General features: G+C 40.8%; 3 protein-coding genes across 17 annotated transcripts in view; 1 reads left to right on the top strand and 2 right to left on the bottom strand.

Moving 5' to 3' along the window:
• STRN3 (striatin 3) overlaps positions 1-1733 on the bottom strand; it is a 69125-nt gene extending 67392 nt beyond the window's left edge. For all 4 annotated transcript variants that reach the window (XM_075030339.1, XM_075030341.1, XM_075030342.1 and 1 more), the window contains exon 1: positions 1190-1733. In XM_075030339.1, coding sequence (XP_074886440.1) covers positions 1190-1522 — 333 coding nt within the window. In that variant the 5' untranslated portion in view covers positions 1523-1733. The remainder of the gene's footprint in view (positions 1-1189) is intronic.
• A 99-nt stretch (positions 1734-1832) lies between these two features.
• Positions 1833-24972, top strand: AP4S1 (adaptor related protein complex 4 subunit sigma 1). Of its 2 annotated transcripts, none has more exons than XM_075030338.1 (7): positions 1833-1885; positions 7037-7175; positions 8943-9143; positions 10608-10694; positions 11807-11875; positions 15013-15024; positions 23929-24972. In XM_075030338.1, exons 3-7 carry the CDS (start codon positions 9006-9008, stop codon positions 24055-24057), a joined length of 435 nt encoding a protein of 144 aa, XP_074886439.1. In that variant the 5' UTR covers positions 1833-1885; positions 7037-7175; positions 8943-9005; the 3' UTR covers positions 24058-24972. The 2 variants fall into 2 exon arrangements, with proteins under 2 accessions (XP_074886439.1, XP_074886438.1); XM_075030337.1 differs by having other exon boundaries at positions 15013-15036.
• A 964-nt stretch (positions 24973-25936) lies between these two features.
• HECTD1 (HECT domain E3 ubiquitin protein ligase 1) overlaps positions 25937-27159 on the bottom strand; it is a 65300-nt gene continuing 64077 nt past the window's right edge. For all 11 annotated transcript variants that reach the window (XM_075030333.1, XM_075030334.1, XM_075030329.1 and 8 more), the window contains one exon: positions 25937-26896. In XM_075030333.1, coding sequence (XP_074886434.1) covers positions 26759-26896 — 138 coding nt within the window. In that variant the 3' untranslated portion in view covers positions 25937-26758. The remainder of the gene's footprint in view (positions 26897-27159) is intronic.

Below are 27159 nucleotides of genomic sequence, written 5' to 3'. Positions count from 1 at the left end.
AATTACAGTGCAATTTGATGGAATGCCACTTCAAGACAGTAAACATTCACTCAGTACAAAAAAATCACCAAAAATTCTTCAGAAGCAGTGAAGTTTGTAATTGTCTACATTTCTGTCCTATAAAAGAATGACTCCTGTACAGATACCTCGCATTCAGTGGATTTTATAATCTGTACATAAACTTGTAATAGTCTATGTGTAGTTTCATTTTTACGTGTAAAAGTAATTAGTAGAGGCATCCTTTCTATTACTAAAAGCAAACATTAGTGGCAAGAGATCTATAGCGGAACTCCAACACTTGCTCTCTACCCTGAAGAGTTATGCCATTTTTGTTCCCGAGGCAAAGTTCGTGCTTTCATGCATATTACAACCACCACGCTGCAGACCCATCAACTCCTCACTATATTCTTCAGCAGTTGTTTCTCCCATACGGAATGTCCAAAGGAACAAGACGGAAGGAAAGTGAGCACAAGCTCGACCTGCCTCAAACCAGAGCGCCTGGCCAAGTCCCTCACTTGAGATCTACCTGAACACCCTTTCCTCGTCCTCTCCCGCCCGGCCGGGAGGCACCCCTGCCTGCCTCTTCGGCCCCCAAAGCTACCACTCGCCGGGCTCCAGGGAGGCGCCAGCCGTCCCAGGCCCGGAGGCTCTTGCTGCCCATAACCCGCACCCAGGGCCGAGGAGGCCGCCGGCCCGGAGAGCCCCGGAGTCATTGTGGCGAGGGAGACGATCGCAGCTGTCAAGGCGCAGCTCGCCCCGCCGCGGGCGGGCGGGGAGGAGGGTCAGCAGCCCCGCGCCGCGGCAGCGCCCGCCCTTCCCCTGCCGTCCGCCGGGTCCCGCAACGCCAGTACGGGCGAGAGGCCTGCGGAGCAAGGGCTGCCTCCGGAGCCAGGAGCCCAGGCGGGCGCCATGCTAAAAACCAAAATGGCTGCCCCAGGGAAAGGAGCCCAGCTCAGGCCGTGAGGGGCTGCGCCTCCGCCGGCCCCCGACGCCGCTTCGCTCGCCGGACCTCGCCCGGGTACCGTCCCCCAGCCACGGCGACCGGCTCGGCCTCAGGGGCCCAGCGGGCTCCGCTCGCCCGGGCAAGCTCTGCTCCCGCACCCCGAGCGCGGCCCGGTCCCCGGAGCCCACCGCACCGGTCCCAGCCCGCGCCCCGCTCCGCGCTGAGCCCGCCCTCGCCCCCCCGTACCTGAAGCTCGGCCCGCTCCACCTCCCAGTGCGCCCTCTCCATCTCGAAGCGAGCCCACTCGTGCTGGATGTAGTGCAGGATCCCCGGGATGGTGTAGTGCTGGGGCCGGGACAGCTCGGCGGGGCCCGCCGCCTCCTGACCAGCCGGGGCCGCGGGCCCCTGGGGCTGCTGCTGTTGCCCTCCTCCTCCTCCGCCTCCGCCGCCGGCTCCGGCCCCCACGCAGCCCCCACCCGACTGCAGGTTCATGTTCCCACCCGCCTGCGGCGGTGGCTGCTGCGGTCTCGGGGCGGCCGCCATCCCACCGCCTCCTCCGGCTCCGGGGTGCTCGTCCATTGTCTGCGGGGAGCCCTCCTCCTCGTCCCGCGGCGGGGGCCTGGAGCAGGGGCCAGGGAGGGGGTGAACGGAGCTGGCTGGGGCGGGGAGGAGGGGGGCGGGCCGGGCTCGGGGAGGCGGGGGGGGGCTGCGCCGAGCAGTATCCGGGTGTCAGAACAGCGCCGAGCCGCCGCCAGCCGCCATTACAGCCGCCGAGCCGTCGGCCCACCCACCCGCGGCCAGGCGGAGCGGGGAGGGGAGGGGAGGGGAGGGGAGGGGAGGGGAGGGAGGGGGAGCCGCGCGGTGCATGCCGGGAAATCGCTCCCCTCGGCTTCCTCCTCCCGCACTGGCACGGCGGCGCAGTGCGCATGCGCAGGAGGGGAGGTGAGCGCCGGGGGCGGGGAGCGGGCCGGGGCCGGGAGCCCCCTCCCGGGCCTGAGGTGGCGGCACATCGGCCGGGGGAGCAGCCGTGGGGCCGCTGGCCCTGCCGCTGTCTTCCTCCGTCTCTGTCGCGCTGCCTCCGCCCGCCCCGGGGCAGCCCGCCGTCGGCAGCCGCCGCCGCGAGGAGGGGGGAGGCCCAGCCCCAGGCGGGACGGTGTCGGGGCTGGCGGACCCGGGCCCGGCCGCCGCCGCCGCGGGGGAGCGCAGCCGGGCCGGGCGGTTTCCGTCCGCTCTGCAGCGAAAAGCGGAAGCGGTGGCGCTTCGCTGGGGCGGCGGAGGGTTGGGTCGTCGGCGCCGCGGCGGCTCTGCGCCGCGGGAGGGTCCAAGGCCCTCGGGAGGGTCGGCGGGAACGCCGCCGGGGCCGGGGCCGCGTCCGAGACCGAGACCGGCGTGCGAACAGCACACCGGGCGTTCAGACGCCTCAGTCTCTCAGCGCGGTTTAATGGTGCGCTGAATTGGCCCCGCAAGGAGGTGGCTTTAGAATAGGTTTCTTAGATTTATGGTATGTCTCTGGCCGTTGGCTGATCTTTTTTTAAATGAGCGGTCATCTTCACCATATCTCCGTAGTCAGGCGCGTGCGCGATGTATTCCCTCCTTGATGAGAAGGGCAGGTGCGCAATGTTTGCTATTCAGAAGTCTTTTCCACGTGAGGAAAGTTTTGCAAGAAGTGACTGGTTTATTTTGTCTTTTGTCTGTGACAGCAATGCTGCGTTTGACGCTGTAGTTTGGATATGGTGAAATTACCTCCGTTGCAAAACACTGCTCTGCAATGCAATATTTACAAATTATCATCACATCCTATTTGACATGAGCTGTAGGTCACCCATTGTAAGTAGGGTAGGGGTTTGGTTTTGCCTCTCTTCAAAATATTTATATGCTGTACTCATTCAGTAAAAAAAAGGATAGTTTCCTGAACAGGGCTCATTCTTGACAGAGCTGGAATTTTGTTAATTACTGAAAAAAATAAATACCACTTGTCTCATTACTGGTGTTTCCTTTCTCTCCTAATCTCTCCTCAGGTGTGTGTTGGTATTTCAGTTGGTTTATCCAGTCCTTCCTTTCTTCTCTATTAAATCATTTCCTACTAAAATTTCATCCTGCTGTCTTCCTGATTCCATACAGATTAGCCAATCCAAATCCAGCTCCTTTCCACCTCAGCTGATTTTTTTTTTTCATTGTCTATGGACAGTATCAGATCATAACTAAAAATTAAGACTTACCTCATAACCAGTTCAGCCTTTTGTTGAGCTCCAATCTTACGGAACATTCCTCATTCTTGAGTATATGGGAGTTACTGCAATTTAATTCCGTTACTATATTCAGCCAGCATTTTGACAACTCAACAGCAAAGGAAAACTTTTTTACTCCTTCCTTCCTCTCTGACTTCCCTAGATTAGTAAGGTTGCTTTTTTAAAATCCCTGATCCTGAAGTTGAATGCTATTTTATTTTAAAGCCACATAGATAAAGTTGTTTCATTTTTGGATGAATTATAATGTGCACAATCATAAGATCTAGAATACAAAAATTACTGTTACTGATAAATATTATTAACACTGTATGTGATTTTTATTAAAGCCTTGTCCATGGTCAGAACAAAAGTAGGAAGAGCACGGGTATCTACATTTAGTACATGTGTAAAGTGCCATTACACCTCTGCATCCAGAAAACCGATGTTTAGAGTTGGACAGTGCAGCGAGTTATTTGCTTATAGTTCTATCATTTATTTTTAAGTCTTGGTGAAGCAGTTCTATAAAAACGTAGTCACGTAGTTTGCTAGATTTGATCTTTTATTTACGTTTTACCTGAGAGCCCTAGAATGTTGCAAAATGTTATAATAACTAAAATGCTTCTAAAACTGTGGACATTGAGTAGAGTGGTTTTAGCTTGAGAGACACACATCTAATTTGAATTATAACTGTACTGCAAGAAGTCTCAAACACAGGTTGTGTTTCTTTTTTTATAATTTATGTGTCAGAGTATGTATAAATATTGGTGAAATCTTTGACAAATTAATGTCAAGTGCTTGTATCTACTGGAGCAGTAATTAAAATTATGTTTGAAATATGTTTTATATTACTACATGTAGAATCTGCTGGGTTGGCCACGCTGGAAACTTAAGACCTTTTTATCCACAGAACAGGTATTGCAGGCTTTGCCTCTCTAAGGTCTCAACCAGTAAAGACAAAGAAAAAACAGCATTTAGGGGTGTGACTCACAAACAGGGACAGCTTACTTTGAGGTGTCTCATGTGGTTATGCAGCCTGCAGAGCTGGCACGTCCTGGAAGCAGTTTCTGAACCATCATGGTTTCTGTTTCAGCATTTTGAAGCAAACCAGCAGGTCTCGGTTTGTCTTGAAATACAAGGCTGGAGTTACCTGTACAGGCAGGGGGGGTGAGCCTGCTTGGGGGCAGTAAAATCAAGAAGCATCTCTCTCTGTTCATGAGCTGGGGTCCTTAGTCTTCTGTATATGTGCTGGCTTAGAAGGAGTTAAACCCATTGTATTATAAGTCATAAACGACTAGGTACTCCATCAGTCTACCAGTGTGAGTCACATAAGCCAATCATGGTACCAGTTTTCTCTCATAGATGCTTATCTGTGAGAGATACTTTAATGAGGGTGAGATCTAACACGGTGTTAACAGTGCGTATTTAAATCACAGTAGTTAAACTGTATGTCATTTGTGTGCATGCCAAATTATCCTTGCAGAAGAAATACTTTGTAAAGGAAGTAAAGGAGAGTCTACTCAGTCACTCTGGAAGGTAATTTCTTTTGAAGGAAAGTTTGCAATTTCAAGACTTTTTACATCTTCCCCAAGTGATACCTTCTGAGTTTTTTGTTTCTAGGGAGTCTTCAATCTGTCATAGAGTTTTGTAGGTGTTTTGCAGATTGGGTATGCACGAAGCATATACCATAGGCTATTCTGGACAAAATGCATGGTTGACTGTGATGGGGAGAGCTGGACTTGACAGTCCATCAGGATCTTGATAGTCCCTTCCAGTCTTCTGTTCCTAAGTGCATTTGTGATGCAGATAGTTGTCCAGTGACCTGGAATGAGACAGCCTATTCATTTCTGACAAACAGCCTTCAGATAGTAATGTCTTTTCATTACTAAAATGAGCAAAATAATGGCAGAGATGTGAAAGGCTTGCATCTTGTCACCAATTCCCTTGAACCATTTGATTCTGTATGCATAAAAGCATGGTAATTTGTGTGTATGTGCATGGATACACGCAGGCGTGTGCGTGAGAATGCACAGACAAGCACGTAAGAGTTGTGTTAGAAGAAATAGAGCTATCTTCGTAAGTAGAGTACTGATTATTGATCATGAAAGGTAGCTTCTCAAATACAGATAACTTGATGAAGGAATGGGAGTTTCTCCATCCATCAACATGCACAGATATGCTTTTTGTTTGTTTATTATACTTCACAGGTTTCTTTACATCTTATACATGCAAACCTAATTTTAACATGTATGTATCTGAAAGCCAAGATGAAAGGAGAATAAATAAACTTTATTAGAAACAAAACTCAATAATTTCCTTTTTTTGCCTAAATTGTGCAAGCAAATGTTTTTATTTCTACAAATGATTTTTTTCAGAATTATTTTTAAAGGAAATAAAAAACCCCTTAGGATATTTTTAACACTGGTGTTATTCTCAAAGTCAGATTCCACAGCTATGCTTGCATGCTTTTTGTAAATTTTTTAAAAATTATTATTTGTACATGTAAATTTATTCCAGTGTTTCTGCACAAGACTGTGTGCTTGTACTGCCGTTTATATGAGCAAAATTTATGGCTAAAATTTTGGAAGTTATCTTTGGGGCTGGCGGGAAAATACAGAAATGACTAGTGATACTAGTGGACCTCTTTCCTATGGATGTTAATCACCTGTTCTAATACTGTGGATAACGATTGTCTCATAAATTACAGATAACACATTTGAGTACTGCTATGGTTCTACCTCTGTTACAACTTGATTCATTTTATTTTATATCTGTTCTGGGTAAAAGCATTTGTGAGGATTAACAAAAATAAAATCTGGTCTGAAGTATTTTCATATGTAAAACAATCCAGGCCATTCATAAGAGTACACGCAGATACAATAGTCATAACATCAGAAAGGGATTAACCATGTAGAAAGATTAGGTTAATAAAGAAATAATTAGGATTAGGAGCCAATCCTGCAATAGGATCCATACATATCAATTCTTCATATATTTTTTCTATTATATACTACTTAACAGTAACTCAAAGTACAACAGCTCTGTCAGTGCTCCTGGGGTAGTTTTACTGTCCCCTTGTTCTCAGGTCCCACTTGAATATCTGCAGACATGTTCAGCCTCAGGTTTTTACTCTTCTAGGATGGATTTGTGCAACTTGCTGATTTCTGAGAGCACAACTTACACTCTTCAGTACCATTTATGACTAAATTATTAAAATAGCTTGGAAACAACTTGTTCAAAACAGAGGACTATTACTTCATGCTTCAGCAGTATCAAACACAAAGATGAAGCATAAAACTAACAAGAAAAAAGAAAAGCTGTCTATGTCGCTGTCATTATCTGTTTAGCTTGGACAGACATGTTTTGCAGTTGGTAGGAACAACATGCATAGCTTTTGGTCTCCTGTGTCTGAGCTTGCTATTTTTTTCGTTAAGACAATGGGCAGCATTTCTTAGGTTGTTCCCCCTTCAGACCACAACCCTTTTTCTAGTAGCTTTAAAGCTTCAGGTTTCTTTTGCTCGTGAGGTTGGCCCTTGCTAGAGTGCCTCATTCTGAGCTGGAAGGAGTCGTTCATTCTTATCCTTACTTCTTGGAAGGTTTGTATCAAAAAATGATTAAGTCATTACCTTTATGCCTCAAAATATTAAGACATCTCTTCTTATTGAAACTCTTAACTTCAAGCACCCATGCAAAATACAACAGGGGAGAAAAAAAAGCCACATAATAAATGCAGAGAAGGTTGTATAGATGGTGCTCTCCCATTTAGTCATAAATGGCAGCCTAAGCTGCCATCCAACAGTGCAGATCGTGTCATACATTTCCACCTGGGCCCTTTTTTGTCTTAATTACCTGGTTCATTCTTTCTCAGAGACCAACTTGCACTAGTTCAGAAGCACGGGGTGCAGGGGATGAGCACTGACCAGTGTCCATGACTCTTCTGTCAGAGCGAATCAAGAAAAGCGCGCTCCTGTTCTGGACGTGAAGAGACTTCACCGTGCCTGGCAGAGGTGAGAAAGTTCTGAGACTGTCACGCTTCCAAACAGATTCTTTTGTCCTGAGGATCGATCCTGGACTCCTATTCCCTGGAGGTGTCACTTAGTTAAGAAATGAATTCTCAGAATCAAGTCTAATTAGTGAAGACATATTTGGTATAGAAATCTAAACTTCTTTGTATATGGAGTAAACCACAGTACACTGAGGAAACAGGATAACTTTCTTGAGATCCAAGTGATGATAATAGAGGTGGCTTTTCTTTCAGAAAATAATTAGGTGACCAATATGAATCGGAAGTAAGCAATAATTAATGTCAGCACCGCGTATCAGGATTTTTTGTATCACTGTCATGAAAGATGTAGATGTTATCACCCATAAATGGTGTATAACCAGTTTATTCCAGTTGCTAATTATATGAGGCAGCACCTATGCAGCTTGCCTTGTTATAAAAATCAGCATATGTTTAAATGTCTATGAGGTTGCTGCCTCAGAGACCTATTTTTGTTTTTGTACTTTTTTCCCCTTTTGCTTTTCTGCAATTAAGATACACTGGTTTTACACAAACATCTACACTGTATTGTTCTGCGGATTCCTGATACGTTTTTTTCAGCTTGGACCTTCTCACAGGAGCTGTGAGACTTTAGGAGAGAATATTTGCACCAGGCAAGGAGCAACTCTTCAGAACTGGAATAAAGAAATAGCTTTTGCAGTAGTTGCTGTACTTCCAGTGCATAAACCTCAAGAGCATTTGGGCCAATAAATCTGCAATCCAAATAGAGAGTCAGATGGAAAACATTACAGTGACTGCTTTCTGGCATTAAAGAAAATAACCCAGAACTTCTATTTCAAAAAATTACTTCTGCAGCTACCTTATTTTGCATGCTTTTTAAAACATGAAAGATTTCAGTTCTTTAGGAAGCAGATTCTGATATATGCTGTGCGCTTTTTAATAGCCTTTTTCACTGTACATTGCATGTGGCATATTTATATTCTACAACAATATTTCAGTGGCATTGTGTGGATTAATATTTATATAGTTTGAGATTAAGCTGCTTTGAGTAATTAATGTGATCCGGTTTCTCCTTAGCTATCAAAGACCCACAGTTTTCATTGAGTGGAGAATCTACCTTTTGCATCAGTATGGGAAATTAGACGAGAGAAAACAGATTTGAGCAGCTCCTCGTCCAGTACAAAATGTGTGCTGATGCTGCTGATACCTAAATATTTAGGAGGCTCTCGTTCTGCATTAAAGAAATGGTCATGTCTTGTGGCCCATGTGTTTCCCTTTGTCTTCTCTCCCTTCAATCTGGTGTCAGGATGTTATGAATGAAATTGTTAAATACAAGTCAGAAAAAAAAAAAGATGCTCATAGACCAATTTTGCTCTTATGAGCTGTGTTAATTTTATGGTTTGGTATTGGGCAAATTTCTGATAATGTTCTCAAACCAGTCAGCATATGAGAAGAAAATGGTGAACAGATTTATGGTGTTGAAGAATTAATTGTTTACTCCTCCAATTCCCCAAATCCTACAGAGAAATTAAATTGCCTGATAATGTGAAAGCTATTATTTATTAGATAGTGTGTGATTACTTGTTTGGGAAAAAAAATGCCGTTTTACTCATGGGATGCATGCAAAAGATTAGAGATTTTTTTCCTATATTCTATGTTTTGGCAATAAACTCAGTCTTAAATATATGCGGATCTGGGCTGGCTAGCTTTTAGGAAGTCTTTTATAACTCTTATGTATACTACTTTTTTTTTTTTTTTTCCTTCCTCACAGAAATACTCTCCTTGATTCCTGTGCCCCATAGTCAAATCAATCACTGAGATCAACAAAAAAGAAATGATAAAATTTTTTCTTATGGTAAACAAACAAGGTCAAACAAGGCTTTCTAGGTATTACGAGCATGTAGAAATTAATAAAAGGACAATGCTGGAAGCTGAAATAATTAAAAACTGTCTCTCCCGTTCAAAGGATCAAGTAAGTTTTGTACTTTTTCCCCTAGCCATTTTACTTTATCAACATCTCACATCTTTCATGTCGATAATTCTGAAAACACATAAGTTTCCATTGCAGGTCATTATTTCATTTGTACCCATGAAGAAAAAGACTGTGTTTCTAGATTACGGGTTCAGTCGGTTGAACCGTTATTCTGCATTGAATAAATATGTTCTTCTGAGGCTTACAGAGATTTTGGAGTTTTGTATATCACTGTCATGAAGATTCCTCCTGTTTGTTTGAAGAAGCTCAGAAGTCCAGGAAAAATTTATTTTATCCTGTTACTGCTTTTCTGGTAGAGATCGATAGAGAGAGATTACTGCTGCTTTGCCTGAAGAGGTAGTAGGGATAGTACTGACAGCTCCAAGTTTAAACAAAAAACTTACTTATGAGAGAGGATTCTAAATCATGAAAATACTATCTAAAACACAGGGGGTTTGGGGAACACAAATTTTTAGGCCTCTGTATTACGCATTTTTATTCCAAAAAAAGTGTTCACACTTTCTGCAAGAAGGTCAGAAAACTCAGAAGTTGGAAAATTCCTTAGATGAAAGTTGATATTTTCATGGCTCACTTAATTGAGCCATTGGTTCTTTAAGAAAAGTACCAAACTTAGAAAAACTTTTGAGCACATTGACTTGCATTGGAGGAGAAATCTGTGACTTGGACTGTGAGTGGAGTTTTTTGGTTTGTGTTCTGAGGTCAGCTTCTTTATTTTTCATTAATTACATGGGTCTTTGAACAGTGGTCCTCACATATTTCATTCTAGAAAACCTCAGAAAAAATAGCAGTTCCTATAAAGTACATTAGTTCACAGACTTGACAGTGGCTGAAGAAATTAACCTCCTCCATACTGCTCTTGCAAGAGCATCTCCAAACAGAAACTTCACCAAAAGAACTAACGGTATGCTGCCATTTCAAGGACTGAGCAAAATGATACTTTAAAAAAAGAGGAAGCATCTTGTAAAGCAGTGTATAACAGCACCATCTGCTGGCTCCTGTCTTATTGTGACAGACGTGAATTTCCCCCCTGGGTCTGGAAGTCTAATACTCTTAAAGTTTATGTAAAAATATCGATCATTTTTAAAATCTGAAAATGACCTTCAGGTTGTCTCTTTTGGAAGTGCTTCCAAATGAAAATTTAGGGGAAGTACTGACTGCCTTACAACCCCGAACAAGTCACTTTGGTTCTGTATATTCCAGTTTTCCTATTTAAAAAGTGGTAGCGTGTTTTCTGCCAGTAGATGAAAAGTTTTGTGTAATAGTTACCCTACTAAATTTCTTTGAAGTCAAAATTTCAAAATGGTTTGGTGGAGCTTGGGAAATCCATTGTTCTTTGTGGGCCTTAAAAACATGAAAGCTTAGAGTCTTTGAGCACTCTGTGCTTAATACTGTCGTATGCTTAAATGGCAACTACTATGTTTGACTAATTTTGTTTCTGCCTAGTGCTCTTTCATTGAGTATAAGGACTTTAAGCTGGTATACCGACAGTATGCAGCCCTTTTTGTAGTCGTTGGCATCAACGAGACAGAGGTAAGAAATTGTATACCCTCTTGGAATGAAAGTTTGTAGTGATTATCACGGGCAAGAGCTCAAGTCTTCTTCCAGTATGGAATTTTGCAATAGCAGCTAGAGAATTTCAAGGAGTCATTGCAAAACCCCCTCGTTTTTATTTCTGTGAAATAAAAAGAGGTATAAAAGAAAATGTGGTATGTTTGACTTCAGTCTATAACAGTAGACTGAACTGTTATTGTGAGGCAGTCTTCCTGAGCCTTGTACTGATTCTGCTTTCTAAATTTATGTTTGATTAAACAGAAGTTTATGTGGTGTGGGGTTCCTCAACAAGTGTTAGCATCACAGCCAGATCAGCTGTCTCATCTGTGGTGACTTCCCAACTGCCCACTGTTTTTTAACCTCCTTGGCCAAAGAAAAAATTCCCATACTGTCAGCTATAAAGATGCCAATTTATTGTATTTTAAGAAAAAGGGGCAAAAAAAAAGGTATCTGAAAATTGACAAGTACTATTATTTCATGCATTCAGGCTGAGCCTGCAAGGCTTTAGTGTCGACATTGATTCCCGGTTCTCAGAAGTTAATTCAAAGCTTACTATTGGAGACCTTAGCAGGGTGGTGTGGAAGGTAGCTGCTGAACATCACAGTGTTTTCAAGTCAGGGTTAGAATGGCATGCAATCTGGGGCAAGTTCTTTTGGCTTTGCTGCAAAAATCACCCATCTATACTGCTGCAGCATAGCCTGGCTCTGTGCTGCAGCTGGCTGGTGTGACTTACAGCTAACTAGGCTATGCCTACCCATGCTGATCTACCTGTGTATCTAACCTGGGTGATGGTGGAACAAAGGATGCAAAGGGATGGCAGCAGCCCAGGCGAGACAAATCCATTGGGTACTGCAGCGGTTACTTGTGTGGCTGGCCTGAAGCTTCTGCCCCTGCGCACTCCCCTGCTCTCCGTACCTCTGCTGGGTAACCGCACCTCCTCTCGCTATGCTGGCCTGAGCTTGTGCACTTTATTGTAGGTCTTACTATTTTCTAGTTGCTTTTCATACACCACAAACTGAAATAACACAAAGAATACTATTACATTTTCTAGCTGTTCATTTAATATTCACTTGTTTTTACTTTAATTTCAGAATGAGATGGCAGTATATGAACTAATACATAATTTTGTGGAAGTTTTGGACAAATACTTCAGTAGAGTGGTGAGTGAGACATTGAATCTATTGTGAAATATTTCTTCTCTTTCAAAGCTTTAGTGACTATTTCATTTCAGGGAATAAATCAAAGGAGAATTTGTTTTTCATATTCATTTAGAATTTTTAATTTAGCATGAATATTGGGGGGGGAGAAACTAAAAAAAAAAAAAAAGCAGTATTAGTAGATTTTTCAGAGAAGTAAAAGTATACGTGGGTTATAAATCGTCAGACAAGGAATACCAGAAATATTTCTCTTGGAAAAGCATGTTTTTATATGCTTATACTCAGGGGTTTCTTTGGGTCATCTACTCTTAAATTAGCCAGTGGCATTTTATGCATTTTAAATAAATAAAGGGGTTTTTCTTTACAGTTTTTTTTTTTGCAGTTCTTAGCATTACATCCCCCAAATGAACTTCATTCATGATAAAGATGGTGTAAGCATTAAGCAGGGAGCTGACGTCACTCTCACTGAACAAGATCAGAAGGATGGAGCAAATGAAACCTCAAAAACCAGTCTGTACTTGAACTCCCCATATTGTTGTCATGCAACAGTGGATATCTGATAAAACAGCTATTATATAGTCATTTCATTAAGGATTCAACATCAGACATGGCTCCAGTTAAAATGACACTGCTCCTTTTGGTGGGAGATTTTTTTGTTTGCTTGTTCTTACAAAGTTTGAAAATGCAGCATTATAATCCTGGTTAGAACATGTGCTATTTAATATAGGGTTTCTAATAATCTTGTTAGAAACAAGTTTGCCTGAAATCATACTTTGGCACATTTTCAGTTTATCTATGCTGAAATGTGTTGGATATCCCTCTCAGAAAAGAGGACTGGATAGAGTTTCCTCCGTAGTCCATGTGCTTGAGGGTGTTACATTGGTAATTATACATACAAGAGATCAGTATGCAGGGTCTGTAACTGGTTTCCTAGTCCTAGTACCACAGCAGATGTGGCAGAGCTCCCTCTGTGAATTCAAGGACATGCTTGAAAAAGTCATCTGCACCCTTCACTGTTTAGATGCCTGACAAATGTTTTAGGCCATTATCTCAACTAATGTCACACCAGCCTCTTGAAGCTACTGGTACTAAGTATATCACTTTCTGACTATACTTAAAGTTCAAATTTGTCTCTTTAAATTGTTATGATTGCAGTGCCAACCTAAGCAGTGATAACCAGAAATGGAGTTTGATCCTGGCAGCGCAGGAATGCAGAATAAAATTTAGTCACATCTTATTTATCTAATTAATTGAGCTAATAGTTGCCAACCACTTCTAAAGTTTTATTCTCTTCACTTGAGGCAGAACAAAAATAGATTTAGTTCTTATACATATAAATGTAATATGTGTCATTCCTTGACCACGTATGTAACTCGACCACTGATAGTTGTTAGAAATTTGCTGAATTCATCATACTAGAGCTTTTTGTATTTTTCCATAGCATTTCAGGTCTGAAACTAGGCGAACCTAAAAGAGGGGTGGTTAAAGAAATCTCATGCCATTCCGTGGTTCTATTTTTAATAGCATATAACATGATAAATGGCAGAGCACTGAAGAAGAGGGCTATAATTCTATCTGGGGTTTCTGGCAGAAACCACAGAGCAAGAAAGTATAAGTCTGTACTATTATGGATTAATGTGTGGGATTTGCAGAATTCTAGCAGAATCCCAATTTATGATTATGACAACAGAGACAGAACTCTGGGAAAGGACAGAACATCTGTCCTGCTCTGGCGGGACATTTTGTCATCTATTATATTTAGGCTTGTGAGCTTTAAACATTCTCACATACTCTATTTTTATCTAATGGAGTTTACAGAGCTTCAATTCACATATCAGAACAAACATTAACAGAATTAGGGGGAAAGCTTTCAAAGTTGCTTGTGAGATGTAACTCTGAGTCCCCTTCGCTTTTATATGGCTACCCAGGGAAAACTCTGCATCCTGTTCAGAATACGTATTCCAATGTTTTCAACTGCTTTTTAATGCTGAGGAAACTTAAACTGATCGGGGTCTTAAAATACAATTTTTGTGATGCGTAAAAAATTTCGAATTGAAGAATGGCAGAGTCACTCAGCGGAGGCCTGTAGACTGGAACTAGTCCAATTTAGAGCATCTTTAAACCATAGAAATAGCAGCAATTTTACCAGTGGAAACTGCGTAAAACCAGGGTTAGAATCGAAACCATGTTAGCAAACTGCATTCCCTTGGTAGCCGATAAAGATTCCCTCTTTCAGCAGAGACTGGGGAAGCTCCACCCCAACTGTGCAAGATCTTAACTGCTGAGGCTGTGATTAATTGTTTCTACATTTAGACATTTAACCGAGGCGCCTGAGTTAGAAGTTTGGTCATCCTAAGCTCCCATTACCGGCAGTGGAGACCGATGAGTATCTTGAGAAAGTGAGTCATGCCTCAAGTGTGCTGAGTCAACTGTTGAAGATACCCATCTCTTCTGTTGACTGCAGAGAGACCACAAGGGCTTCTAACTCAGACATTTTGGTTAAATGAATAAAACTACTTGGGGTAATTTAGGCCAAGACTAGAAGGGAAACAATGACTATGTGAAGAATTGTGTTGCTGGGGCTGGAGAATAGTTAAAGTGCTAAGGGTCCAAAGCTTGGAGATGCCTTCCCTCTCTTAATCTATCCAGCCACGGCTACCACTGCCATGGGTACATATGACATCTAGATTTTGCTGTTGAAATGATCTGCAGCAACATTTTTAACTGTTTTTATAAAAATTGTAAAGTTGGCATTAACATCCTGTTTTTGCAGAAGGAGGAAGAGAAAATGTAGGGCTGGAGTTGCCACGATTAGCGATGCTGGTTTTCCACCCACTCATTCAGATGGCATTGCATATATTCAAATTGTTACTTGTGGGTGACCTCAGTGGGTTTTTCTAAGTAAAAATTTCAGAACATTAGCTTTTGTTACAGAGGCAGGTAACACATCAAAGGCAAAGCAGTGCTGCAGGAAAGAGCATGTAATTGTGCAGTCCAGAACAGAAATCTGAATCGACCTAAAATTTTGTATCATTATTTTGAAGACTTTCTTTATCCTCTAAAGGGATGTGTAATGTTTAATGACTATGAGATGAGAGACCAAACTGTTACTAATGGTTGTCTATCTCTTTTTCTTGCAGAGTGAATTAGATGTATCCTTTTCAGTATCAGAAATCCATTTGTCTATCTCTTTTTTGTGTACATTCCAGTTCATGCTGTCTTCACGGCACTGACTGTCAAACAGTGAAGACAATGCAGAGGTTTCACAAATTTTGCACTTACAGTAAGTAGCACCATTTTGGCACCTTTCTGAAAGCATGGCTGATGTTCAGTGAGAGTCACCTATTTAAATCTTTGGTCATTAAGATAAGCCTGGAACCATTTCAAGTAAAACAGGGAGAGCTTGCTTAGAGAGAACTAAGTACCATTAACACCTAGACATGAAAAGTTATATTCATGGGGGAACTTTCAGGCTTAACTACTTCAGGGTTTTACTTTCTTCTTTAACTTTACAATAAAATAGATACTGAAGTGAATGCTGTAATAAGAACTGAATGTTACAGCTGTGTCTTGAGCCAAATAGCAGTAGCATCATTATAAGATTAGATTTGTGCTTTGATCTTGCTTCATGAAAGTCTAGGTGAGTTTTACTTTCTGTATCAATGGAAAGAGAGAAGGGCCTGGGAGGAGGAAATTTAGGAAACAAGGCATTGCCACAGATACCTTTTTCTTTTCGCACCCCTCTTGTTACACAGCTGTATTTTCATGTGTATGATTTGCAAGGTATTAACTAAAAATCTGTTAAGAAAATGGACTAAAACCAAATAGAAACGAATACTAGAATACAGCCCTGAACAATTAAACACAAATAACAAGTAAATAAAATACAATACTGAATTCAAAGAAAACTAAACCAGGAGAATGTAGTGCAGTCAGTCTTCCTCCTCAGTTCTTCCAATCCTACTGCATGCTCACTCTACTCCAGCAATCCTTATGCCTATATTTGTTGTTGGTTTAATGCAGATCTACTGGTACAGAGTTTCAATTATACAACTGAAATACAGTTGCCACCCTGGAATCAAATACTGTAATGTAGTTTAATTACCTTAATTAAGAATTAGTACATACATAGAACAAATTCTGTAAAAACCCAAAAGGAAATAATTAATTTCACTTTTGCAAATATTTTAATGCTTGCTATGTGCTAGAACTCTGTCTCATTTACTTAACTTAAATATATATGTATGTATTGTGTATGTATATATGTGTATTTCCTTCCTGAAATTCACAAAATGCTGTGGTATTAATGTAACACTCCTAAATTCACTTATTATAAAAGAGCAATAATGAAATTTTATCATAAAGGGACTCTTAAGGTCCCTGAGCGATTGTATAACTACATTTTTTGTATTCAGTTATTATAGTTAAGGATTAGAACTATGTGTACTGGTGTATTAGGTTTACTGAATTAGAGACTAACCAGACCTATTCAGTAATTATACATAAAAATAGTCCTCTATGTTTCCGTATGGTGTACTTTGAGTCTGCAGTTACCCAATTCTTTTTATCTTAGATTGTTTGGAGTACTGATGATTCTAAATTCTGCCTGCCTGTGGTCATTGTTTTCACACTGAGAGGAATTTCCTGTAGTTATACACTTAAAGTTATTACCAGCAGTCCATTTAATAGCTGAGAAAGGCTGCTGCCTATACAGCACACTTCTGCATACAGTGCTAGTCTGCATAGTTCAGAGAAGTTGCATTATTTGCCAACACTAATGTTTGCAACAGGTGCAATACAGTGTCTGAATGATTCCTGTAGAAATTCATCTTCTACATGGGTCTTATCTGCATGAGGCTATAAATATAAAAATTTGGAAAATAGGAGTGTGCATTACTATCTTAATTGATAATACTGGAAAAGCTCATATCTGATATGTCTCTTCTCAACATGTATGACATATGAATGATGTACGTAATTTTTCCATTCAGAAATGCACTTTTCTACATTATACATTTCAGGAACAATTTTAAAATAAATATCTTACTTCTGCATATGTACAAAATAATTCTCCCATTTAGGAAGAAGAGCTTTTCACAAGTTGAGAGGATACCTAAAATAGTTGAAATGAAGTGAGATACCCTCAACATTAAATGTAAAGCAGAGATGTAACAATGAAGAAGTGGGTTGTTCAGGATTGTATTTATTTTTGATAACAGCTTGAATAGCAGGCCCAGAAGAACAATATAAGATTGGGATTACAAGTGTCTTAGATGTTAATGCAGTGCAAGCAATAATCCATCAATATGCCTTTCATAGTGTGTAAGGTAATATCCCCACCTGGGATTAAACCATTTTCTTTGCCAAATAGTCTTACGCTAACTCTTATATTCAGTACAGTTAGCTTGGATGAAAAATACCTGATGGAGGAAGTAATGTCTGAAGGTCTGTAACAGCAAACACCAAATAGTATTTACAGAATCTTTGTATATGGAGTATCTGGCGGGAGACTGTCACGATTTCCTGTCTCTGTGCTATTATTTTTGTGTACAGATCCATAGGAAGTTTATTTCAAAAGTGATAGTGGCTGTTCTTTATTGAAAGTGGTGTTTACTAACATGAAGAAAATCGTAGGAAATTACATGAAATCAAAACCCATAAAAAATAGATCATAATCATTAAAGGCTATTCACCCATGCACAGAGCAAACCCCAATTAAATCTAAAGGCTGAGACCATCATGCAATTGAAATATTCCTGGAGCCCATGCTAAGCCTGCAGCATGTGCACTGATTCTTAAAGCTTCCCCAGCTGCAGTGCATTACCCCAGTATTCCTGGCAATGCAGCTTCTGCTACTGTGGGACTCCAGCTTTCATTTAGGTCCAAACACCTGAATTCACCCAGGGCACGGGCATCATAGCTTGCATCATGGCCTGAGCCTGGAGTCAGCTGTCAGGAAGGGCACCTTGAGCACAAGGCAGAGACTGGGTCCAGTCTGAATCCTGCCCAACAGGATTCATACGTAGTGTTTATATCTATGTATGACATAGGTGTGTGATGCTAAACAATGCATGAACAACTGCAAAGTTATCATCTCATGCATACTGCAAAAACGAACACCGATGAGCTACTAGCCACTTAAGTAACTGCTTTAGAGTAGCCATGGTTTTTACAGAAGCTTTTATGGGTAAATTGTAAAGCATTTAGGCATTCTATGATGTCCGCTTTCATTCTGAGAGTCAGTCACATACATAAGGGTACCTATGACAGAATGACATAACATTTCTAAAGTTGTTTGGTTTGTTTTTAAAATATCTGTAAGTAGTGTGGTTGGGCCAGTTGCATAAACAAGTACTGAAATTGTCCTTAGGGGTCTTGCTTCCTAATCTGTTAATAGCTCTGGATGAGCCTCACTTCTGTGTGTGAAATAAGCGGGTGGGATTTTCTGTAGCTTTAAAACTCCAGCTTGGATGGTGGAGGAGCTACTTGCTCGGTGTGGTGATGACAAAGAGACTATAAAAACACAAGTGTTACCACAGCAGCTTTGTAGGGAACAATATGCTGGTAAGCATGAGAGTTTCTAAAATTACAAAAGGTTGACTTTTCTATTGCTTGAACTTGTGAAGCAAGGCTTACTTGAAGACACATTATGAACTTACAGAAGAAACAGATACTTACGTTCCCCTTGTGGGAGGGGAGGGAGAAGACAGGGTGCTCTAGGACCAAGCATTTGAAGAATGTTGTCTTGAGCCAAAAAAACCCATTACATTCCATTGCAACTAGCTGCTGGTGCTCATAGGATAGATAAAAAGCTTTAATATAGGGAATGCTTCATGTGAATCAACTGTATTCTTCAATCCCCCATGGAATAACACTTTCAGAATACAGTGCATTTAAGTAGTAAGAAAATTGAATGATTAATTTATTCTGAGAATTTATAAGGATACACTTGATTTTGTACTGTAAAATAAGTGGATGAAATGGAAACCTATAAAGATTAGCTTAAAACTGTTGTTATAGAATATCACAGAACTTGAAGGCACCATTTCTCTCCTATTTAATGTCAGCATAATTGTCTAAGGAAGAAATGGTCAGAAAGCATTAAATGGGTTTCAGTGCCTAAAATTTGCCTGCCATTAGACAGACTAAAATTTACTTAAAGCGAATGTTAGAAAAGATGAAGTCGGAATGTGTGACTCTAGATTAAAAAAAGAAGCAACTCCAACTAATCTTTAGTTGAAGATGAATGTCCAGGATGGAAATCGAAGTTTTGTAATGCTGTATATTCAGTAGCAAACCCTCTGCCCCCATAAATACCCGTGCTGTAATTTATTAAGCTTTTGTTTGTGCTCCTGGGTGTGTTACCTGACCACAAGGTTGGCTGCACTTTATCATCTCTTAAGCCTGTACACACCCTTAATTACATGCCTGGAAAATCCTGAGATAACTTACTTAAAATGTCTTTATATGAAGAAGTTATTTATTTATCACATGCAGGTCCTAAATGAGCCTTTTTCCTTTCCTCCTCCTTCCCCTCTCCCCTGCTTAACCATCTCCCTATATAATGTTTTGGGGAAGGAGATGCAAGACTGTGTCACATTTACCTCCTCTTAGTATGTATGTGCCCTAAAAACTTTGTGATAATAGAAAGTTCCATTAATGTCTTTCATAAGGGCAGCTCTTGAAGTTACCAAAAGCCAGCATCACATTTAAATACCAGTTGCAGTAGGAGCCATTTACTTCTACTGCTAGGTACACAGCCACAACAGCATTGACTGAAATCTGTAAGCCAAAGACAGTAAGGGCTCACCTTTTGCTTAGGCTGACAAATTGTTAAGAGCATTTCCTAACTGGGTGCTCTGAATACTTTTATTACAGACTTTTAGCTACACATGCAGAGATTAATACATGTTTTCTTCTGCATACTTGTTTAAAAATTCAGGTTAGCCTCTGCACAGATCTAGTGAAAGTCCCTTAACTCTCTTTTGTGGGCAGCCAGGATTCTTACTGGAAGCAGAACCTTAAATGACAGCTCTGGGTGGAGCACATGGCAGTGCACACACTGAATATCCTGCTGCCAGTTGCTCAGACTGGTTTGCTTTGCTGCTTTTCAGCTGGGTGTGGATCTATGACTTCAGGGCTTTAAACCCTGAAATTTGGGGTCATTTGCCAAACAAGTGACAGGTGGGGAGGTTGAGCCTTGCCGAGGATCAGAGATACATACCCCTCACTGGGCAGGGCATTCAGACGTGAATGGCTAAGCTATGCCTGTATGACAAGATGTAACCATAGAGCAGAGTCATGAGACTTACAGGCAAGGGGAAAACACCAAGGTTGCTCCCTGTGCAGTCTGACTGCTTGCCAAAACCAGCATGGTAAAGGGAGGTGGGAAGGGAACAGAAAAAGGAAGCCAGGATGTAAGGTTGAGGGTAGTGCATAAAGAATGCTTTGGGACTTTCCAAAATCAAGATGATAGATCTTTCCAGAATGGTATTAGTATCCCCGTTCAAACTGCAGGTGGAATCACTGGTTCTGGAATGATGACTGTGAGATTAACAGGTTACAGATGGACAGAAATGATACCACTGTTTTCTGTAATGGAGTAAGCCACTTTTGAAATAACCTGGAACAGCCCTGCAGGGGAATTGATGTCTCATTTAAACATACTGGGTTTGAGTGGAACAGCTACAAGATACTGGGGTGTGCGTGCAGTTTTCCTTTGACATGGTATCAGCTCTTCAGGAAATGCAGCAGGGGAAAAAGCAGTGCTAAGTGTGTTTTAAATGTTTTCTTAAACAAGGCGATACAGAAAAATAAGGTGGGAGGGACAAGCTCCTGCATCATCACTGATCCTCATTGACCCAGGCTTCTGGGTTTTGGATCCTTGGGACTCTCAAAGGAAGAGGAAAGCCTGGAGAGGCGGGAGCTCTCACCCCACCATGGGAACTGGAGCACTGTGAATCAGTGGTAGAGTGTAAAAATTAAAAGCCAGGGGAGTTGGCTTTATCACTTGTTGAAACCTGAATGGAATGTTATCTAACTTCATTAACAGATCCTCTCACCCTGTGTAGAGCAGTGCCAGAGGTGAACTAAGCAGCAGAAGAGCTCTCTTCCTAAAAATTCTCACATTACTGGACTAAAGAAATCCTAACTTCTCAGATTAAAATACTTGTGTAAAGACTGATTTACTTTGAAAGTATACCATAGGGAGAAATTTGTCTCACGTCTTCAACCTGCCAAGGAAAGTAAAACAACTACCTTTGTCTCTGGAACCACAGAAACGGAGACAGCTGAAGTTTTAAGGACAGTAGTGCTCCTCAGGATTAAAGGCATGAGTCTGATTTTTCAAAGCAATTCAGGCCTGCAGTCAGACTCAGGAAAAAATCTGGTATTTAAAATACAACTTAGAATTAAATTAGGTGGTTAAGTTTAGGCCAGCAAATCAGAAGCTATCTGATGAACCATGGATGTACCTGAGATCCTGTTGACCGCTATAGTTTCTCTTCCTCACATAACAGTAATGAGTAGTAAAGTTAGTTGGGGGCCTGTATTCTGTTACTACACATACCTAGACATGCTTTGCTCTTGGCCAAGCAGAATGCATTTGTTGGAGCAGCAATGCAGTTGTTTACCCTTCTGTACAAACACACGGTAGCACTGAGTTCAGCCCAGAGCACTTATGGCAATTTGAAATGGCAGAGGAAGGTGACAGCCTGCTAGCTGTAATCTCGTCAACTTGACCATACAGGTTCATCCTACAGTTCAACCTGAACAAGTTCAAGCTTCTACTTTTCATCTCTTAGAAAGGTGGTCACACACAAGGCTGACATGAGACACTCTGTGCCCCTCTTCTTGCTTTAACATATGCAGCAGAGGCAATCACCAAGACAGGGACATAACCTTAAGCTTCTGTCATCACTGGGCTAGACTGTCATACTCAAGAACTTCTGCAGACAGCAGAACCTTAAGTAGAAGGCAGCAGGTGCAGCTGCTACTAACTCAGCTAAGCTTGCCCATGGAAGAAGGTGGGTTTGGAATTCCCCAGGCTGAGGACAGGCTCAGCTTCCATCCTCCACAGTTTTCAGGCAGGCAGCATCTCTACTGTGACATTTTAGAAGAGCCTGAGCCAGTCATCATTACCTGAAGTAATGACTTGGGCTTCTGACTCTGAGAGAAAGGATCACAGAAAAATTCCTCTCTGCATTCCCAAGTACTGGCTTCAGCCCTGGTTCTCTAGAACCTGTGAATTGTTTGATGGGTCTGGCTTTTACCACTCACCACAGGGAAAATAAGGCACCTAACTCAGATTAAGGAATTCACTTGTCAAAGCCAGGTGCTAAAAAACTAGGCATGGAGATGTTCAATGTTACTTAACTTAAATCCGTTTCTTGAATTCAGACTTAAGACTTCACTTCCATGAGCTCGCATTGTTGCAGCTCTGGTGGTTTAAGGTGTTGTCTCCCCACCACTCACATTTACCACCTAGGAGGAACAAATATATACAAATATATGTGGCTCCTCAGCTGTTGTCATATACATAAACAGTTAGTACTCCCACTGTTCCTGCTCTTTGGCAGAGCAGTAGGGCAGACTGCTGTAGTTAGATCCACTAGAACCCGTGGGACAGAGCAGTCATGTTCAGAAAATGAGACTTCAGTTTTATCATGCCAAGCAGAGGAAAACTGATGCATTCAAAAACCTGGCTCTCACAACTCCACTGATTAGAATGGAAGTCCACTAACATAAATACAAGGACAGGAGCAAACCCACGTTGTCTTGCTGAGCTCAAACCATAGAATCATAGAATGGTTTGGGTTGGAAGGGACCTTCAAGATTATCTAGTTCCAACCCCCCTGCCATAGCGTCAAAAATAGCATAATGGGCAGAGAAGGCACTTGAGAGTCTCATATCTAAGTTGAAAAAAAGTATTGAAAGATGTATTTCGAAGTTACTGTAAAGTATCTTACTAGCTCAACTGCAGGAGTCCTCAATACACAGGCAAGAGCTAGAAGGAGCAAAATTAAGGCAAAGCCGATCTGTTGAGCACAGCAAAGAACACACTGAAAGAGCAGCAACAGGTGGAGAGCAAGGCAGATGAAGGGTTATTCACGCAGCTGTATATGTATGTCAGTGAAGCGTAACAGATGTACCCAGCAGGCTTTTTTGCTATGCCTATTTCCATTTCAAGTTCTAGTGATAAATGGCAACATAAGAGTCTTTTTTCACTAAGTAACCCTTGGCAGTTGTTCAGTGGATGCACAAAACACTAAGGTATGCAGAAGAATGCCTGCTGCTTAACACCAGAGTAAGGCCTTTTTTTTTTTTTTTTGAGACAGATGCTGTTAGATAATGTTAAGGAAAGACAGACATGGTTATGGACAAATTTCATCTATCACAACAGTACCAATTCATATTGTTTCAGATTATTTTCCTTTAGGTGAACATTAGATATTATAAGTATCTTTTAGAAAGTATTTAAAATATGAACCATTTATTTACTTTTGCTCTTCTTTATGAGATTTATTACTATATCAATCACTCAACTTTACATACCAGTGTATTCCTCTTAAGCTATTTTCAGGCAGATCAAATAATGTTAGTAACTTAGGGTAAGGAAAATGTAAGCATCAAATTTTAAGAATTTGACAATTACTTTTCTAAGAAATGCAGAATATCTGCATCGTCACATTCAAGGTTGTTATCCCTCAATAACATTTTATATTCAAGCAATACGTGGTACTCAGGCAGACAGCAAAATTAACCACCTACATCTAAGTTCAAGTTTACCTTGCTTCTGTTACTGTGTGGTAATCTTCAAGGATGTGATACTGCTGGGGCTTCAACTTCTCTACCACAAACTTCTGACATCTCTGTGGTCAGAAAAAAGTGTCAGTTGAACTGTTCCCGTAGGTCCATTAAAGCAAACGGCCAAATAAACTAGAATAAATTAAGAAATAACTATTTTTGTAAACCTTGATTAAAGACTAAGGTGCCTAAGATTTTCTCTGAATTATCTTCATATTGTTCAAAATATACTTAACTTGAAATGTTTCTAGATCATGTTCAATTTGGACAGAGTGCACATCATTTTGGATGAAATGGTGCTAAATGGTTGCATCGTGGAAACAAACAGGAACAGAATTCTTGCCCCTCTGTTTGTGCTTGACAAAGTGGCAGAAAGCTAGGAAGATGCAAGACTGACTAAAGCATTTTACAAAAGATGGTGAAGCCATCAAGAGCATACCAACAGCAGTGTTCTGATGTCGTTTTCTGATGTCGCAATATTCAAATTAGTTGGAAAGTATTTCCTATTTCTCCTATACCCTACGTACCTATTGGAAAGATACAGCTAAACATAAAGTGGAACCTTCAAATTCAGATGCGGCTTTATTGACCCAGGACAAATATTTCTAGAACAGTCAACATTTTTTATAACTGACTGAAGATAAAGTAATGGAAACTTATACAAGACTGTCTAGGTATCACTTTGAATTATGTAGCATTGTGCCAGACCTAGAAGACAGAAAATATGGAAATATAAATTCAAACTGAGTTTCAGTGCTTCCTTTAAGCACCAACTTGATTTTTTTATTTTCATACAAATGTACTATAAGTTAAAGTTCTGTAACTTTTATGACCACTAGATTCACCCCTCATCAAAAAGCTGGTTTCACTCCCTTTTCCATGTAAGTAATGGTTACAAAAGAAATGTAACTAACAGAAGTATAGATGTATTTAGTATTCCTGCATACTGTGTAACTAGAAGTATTTGGCACTTAAATATTATAACATTAATAAATGATAATTAAAATCAAAAGTTTGATCATCTTTTATCATGTTGGCTTCATAAATTGCACACAATATTTTCTATTTTGGCACACCAGTGTATTTTTTTTCTCTTGTATATTCTATCCACACGTCATGATTAAAATGTTCACAAAAGATGAGTAACAAAAGATATGCAAGTTTTTCAGTACCAGCTGGGTAAATGAAATCTCCCCTTCTCGAGTAGGAGGATGTAGCTATGCTAACTTGTATTCACAGGCACACAACATGCTGATTCATATCTGTATAGTACACTAAGTCACTGCAGAGTTAACAATCTGAGCTTACTTTCACTTACCTTTCTAGAATTAAGTTGTCTGGCTCCTTCATAACCTCCACACCAACACTAGGCATGACTTGATATCGAAAGAGCGTACACTGTGTAAGCTTTATGTGTGAAAGCACGTAACAGTCACATATCAACTGCACCTAGAAACCAGGGTCTAAGGAGCAGAGAGTGAAGTGTTGTGTGGAAGAACAGTCCACGTAACTTTAATATACTAACACATTCAGCAAAACAAGTTGACGTTGGATCTGGAGCAGATATTCGTACACAAGGTTTATGCAACTGCTTTGTTGAAGCACAGTAGTCACAGGAGTGGTGTAGGGTGTAGACTATGCCTGTAATGTCCTATGAATAATGCTATGAAAAGAAATCCAGCATCAGTCTGATTTATATGCGTGAGGCAGAATCTTTTGGCAAGCCACCCCCCCCAGCAGTGGCCTAGAAAAGATTGTTACCAAAGAGAACTGGCATAGAACAAAACTTGCCACACAGATTCAACTAAAAATACTAATTTTTCTTCTCTGGTATCAAGTACTTAAATATCTTTAAAGACATACTCACATCTTGCTTTATCTTACTGTAAGCCACTTTTTACCAATAAATACCTCACCACATGCTGAAACCAAGACAGGCACTGCATCTCAAGTAAAGCTGAATCAGCTACATAATCTGACCCCGTTTTTATTCCAATTTAATGAAGAACTATAACCTCAGGTCACATGGGCCCACTGAAGAGCACCAAAACCTGCCACACAGAGTGTTGCCACTGCCAGACTAGTTCTTAAAAAGTTGCACTGTGTAATTTTGAAAAGATTTGAGCAGAGATGAATTCATGACACCAATTATTGCCACGTAGCTCTCTTAAACCTTGAAAAAAGTACAGCACATAGTTCAGAACACATACAGAGATTTAACAACATAAGAAATACTAATGAAGTATTCAAAGGAGACAGTTTTATATGTTGCAAACATTTTAATGATTACTTTTGAGCTTACACATTGGGTGGTTTTTTTAAACTTCAAACTGCAACAAGTTAAATAAATGTTTATAATATACAAAGAAAATACAACCAAAAGTAGGACTTGCTTTAAGTGTGCCTTGCACTAGGAACCAGTGTTTTTTAATAGCTTTATCGCTGAGCTGCACAAACACACTTAAGGATTTGATCTTTATAGCAGGGCAATTGAGAAATCAAAATATATTCCCACTTGAAAGGAAAAAAAAAAGAAAAAAAAAGGTTGTGCATGATTATATGCAAAAACCCACTAAAATACTCCAATAGTGCAGGCACCATTAAAAAAGAAAAAGCTGGAGATGCCCATTAACTCTAACTTTTAAGGAAGCAAGTTTCTGACCATTTAGCTTAAAGCCAGCAAAACAGGGATCAGTGATGGCAACTGTAGTGTACAAGGTATTAAATGACAAACTTTACACAAATACACTGTTAGAAATTTGTATCAGTGAACACTGAAAATCTGATGATCTGTTCTGTGGAACAGTCAAACAGAACCACCTTAATTTCCAGTTGTGCAAGCCCTTGAAGCATCACACAGTGTTCTGTGCCAATTTCTTGCTGGCTGTGTAGTTACAAGGATTTATTTTGTCATTAGCAGCTAACAAACTTATTCCACATGTTCCTAAAGCCTCACAGGTGAAAAAAAAGGCAAGTCTCATCAGAGCACAGCGTGGAGATCATATTTTTTTGCACACAAACACAAGAGGCTTCACTAGTATCAAAAAACACTTTCTCATGTCCCATATTGCAGTCAGCAGCTCAGTTGAGATGGAAGCCTTTCTCCATTGTAGCAGCTAGCAGACGCTCTCTCATAATCTCCTCAGAAGAATACTCAGGCAACTTTAGGTAATGCACACATGTATTCACAGATGGATAACTTGCATCTGTAGCATCAACCTGAGGAAAAGAAAGAACATTTTTTACTGCAGTTGTTCATAGCGCTCAATATTGAAGTTGAAAGTTGTAAGGTCCTCTAATTCATGGCATTTACTGCATACGTAACACCAGTTGTCAAGAAACAGTAGCATCAGGAAAGCTACAGACCAACTTAGAAATCTGTATGTACGTTAATTCTTTTATACTCAAATATGAAGTCAGCGAACAGACCTGAAACAGAGGTTAGTACTGAAAGCTTACCATGGTGTCATAAATTAAAAACC

This window comes from Buteo buteo, chromosome 6, assembly GCF_964188355.1.
Source record: "Buteo buteo chromosome 6, bButBut1.hap1.1, whole genome shotgun sequence".
Classification (NCBI taxonomy): domain Eukaryota; kingdom Metazoa; phylum Chordata; class Aves; order Accipitriformes; family Accipitridae; genus Buteo; species Buteo buteo.
Note: the sequence above shows the minus strand (reverse complement) of the source record. Positions and strands in the feature narration are given on the sequence as shown.

Coding starts and splice junctions, on each gene's coding strand:
- AP4S1 (XM_075030337.1), top strand. CDS start 9,006: ATGATAAAATTTTTTCTTATGGTAAACAAACAAGGTCAAACAAGGCTT. Junction 10,695..11,806: donor TTGGCATCAACGAGACAGAG/GTAAGAAATTGT, acceptor CTTTAATTTCAG/AATGAGATGGCAGTATATGA. Junction 15,037..23,928: donor AATTAGATGTATCCTTTTCA/GTATCAGAAATC, acceptor AAATGTTTCTAG/ATCATGTTCAATTTGGACAG.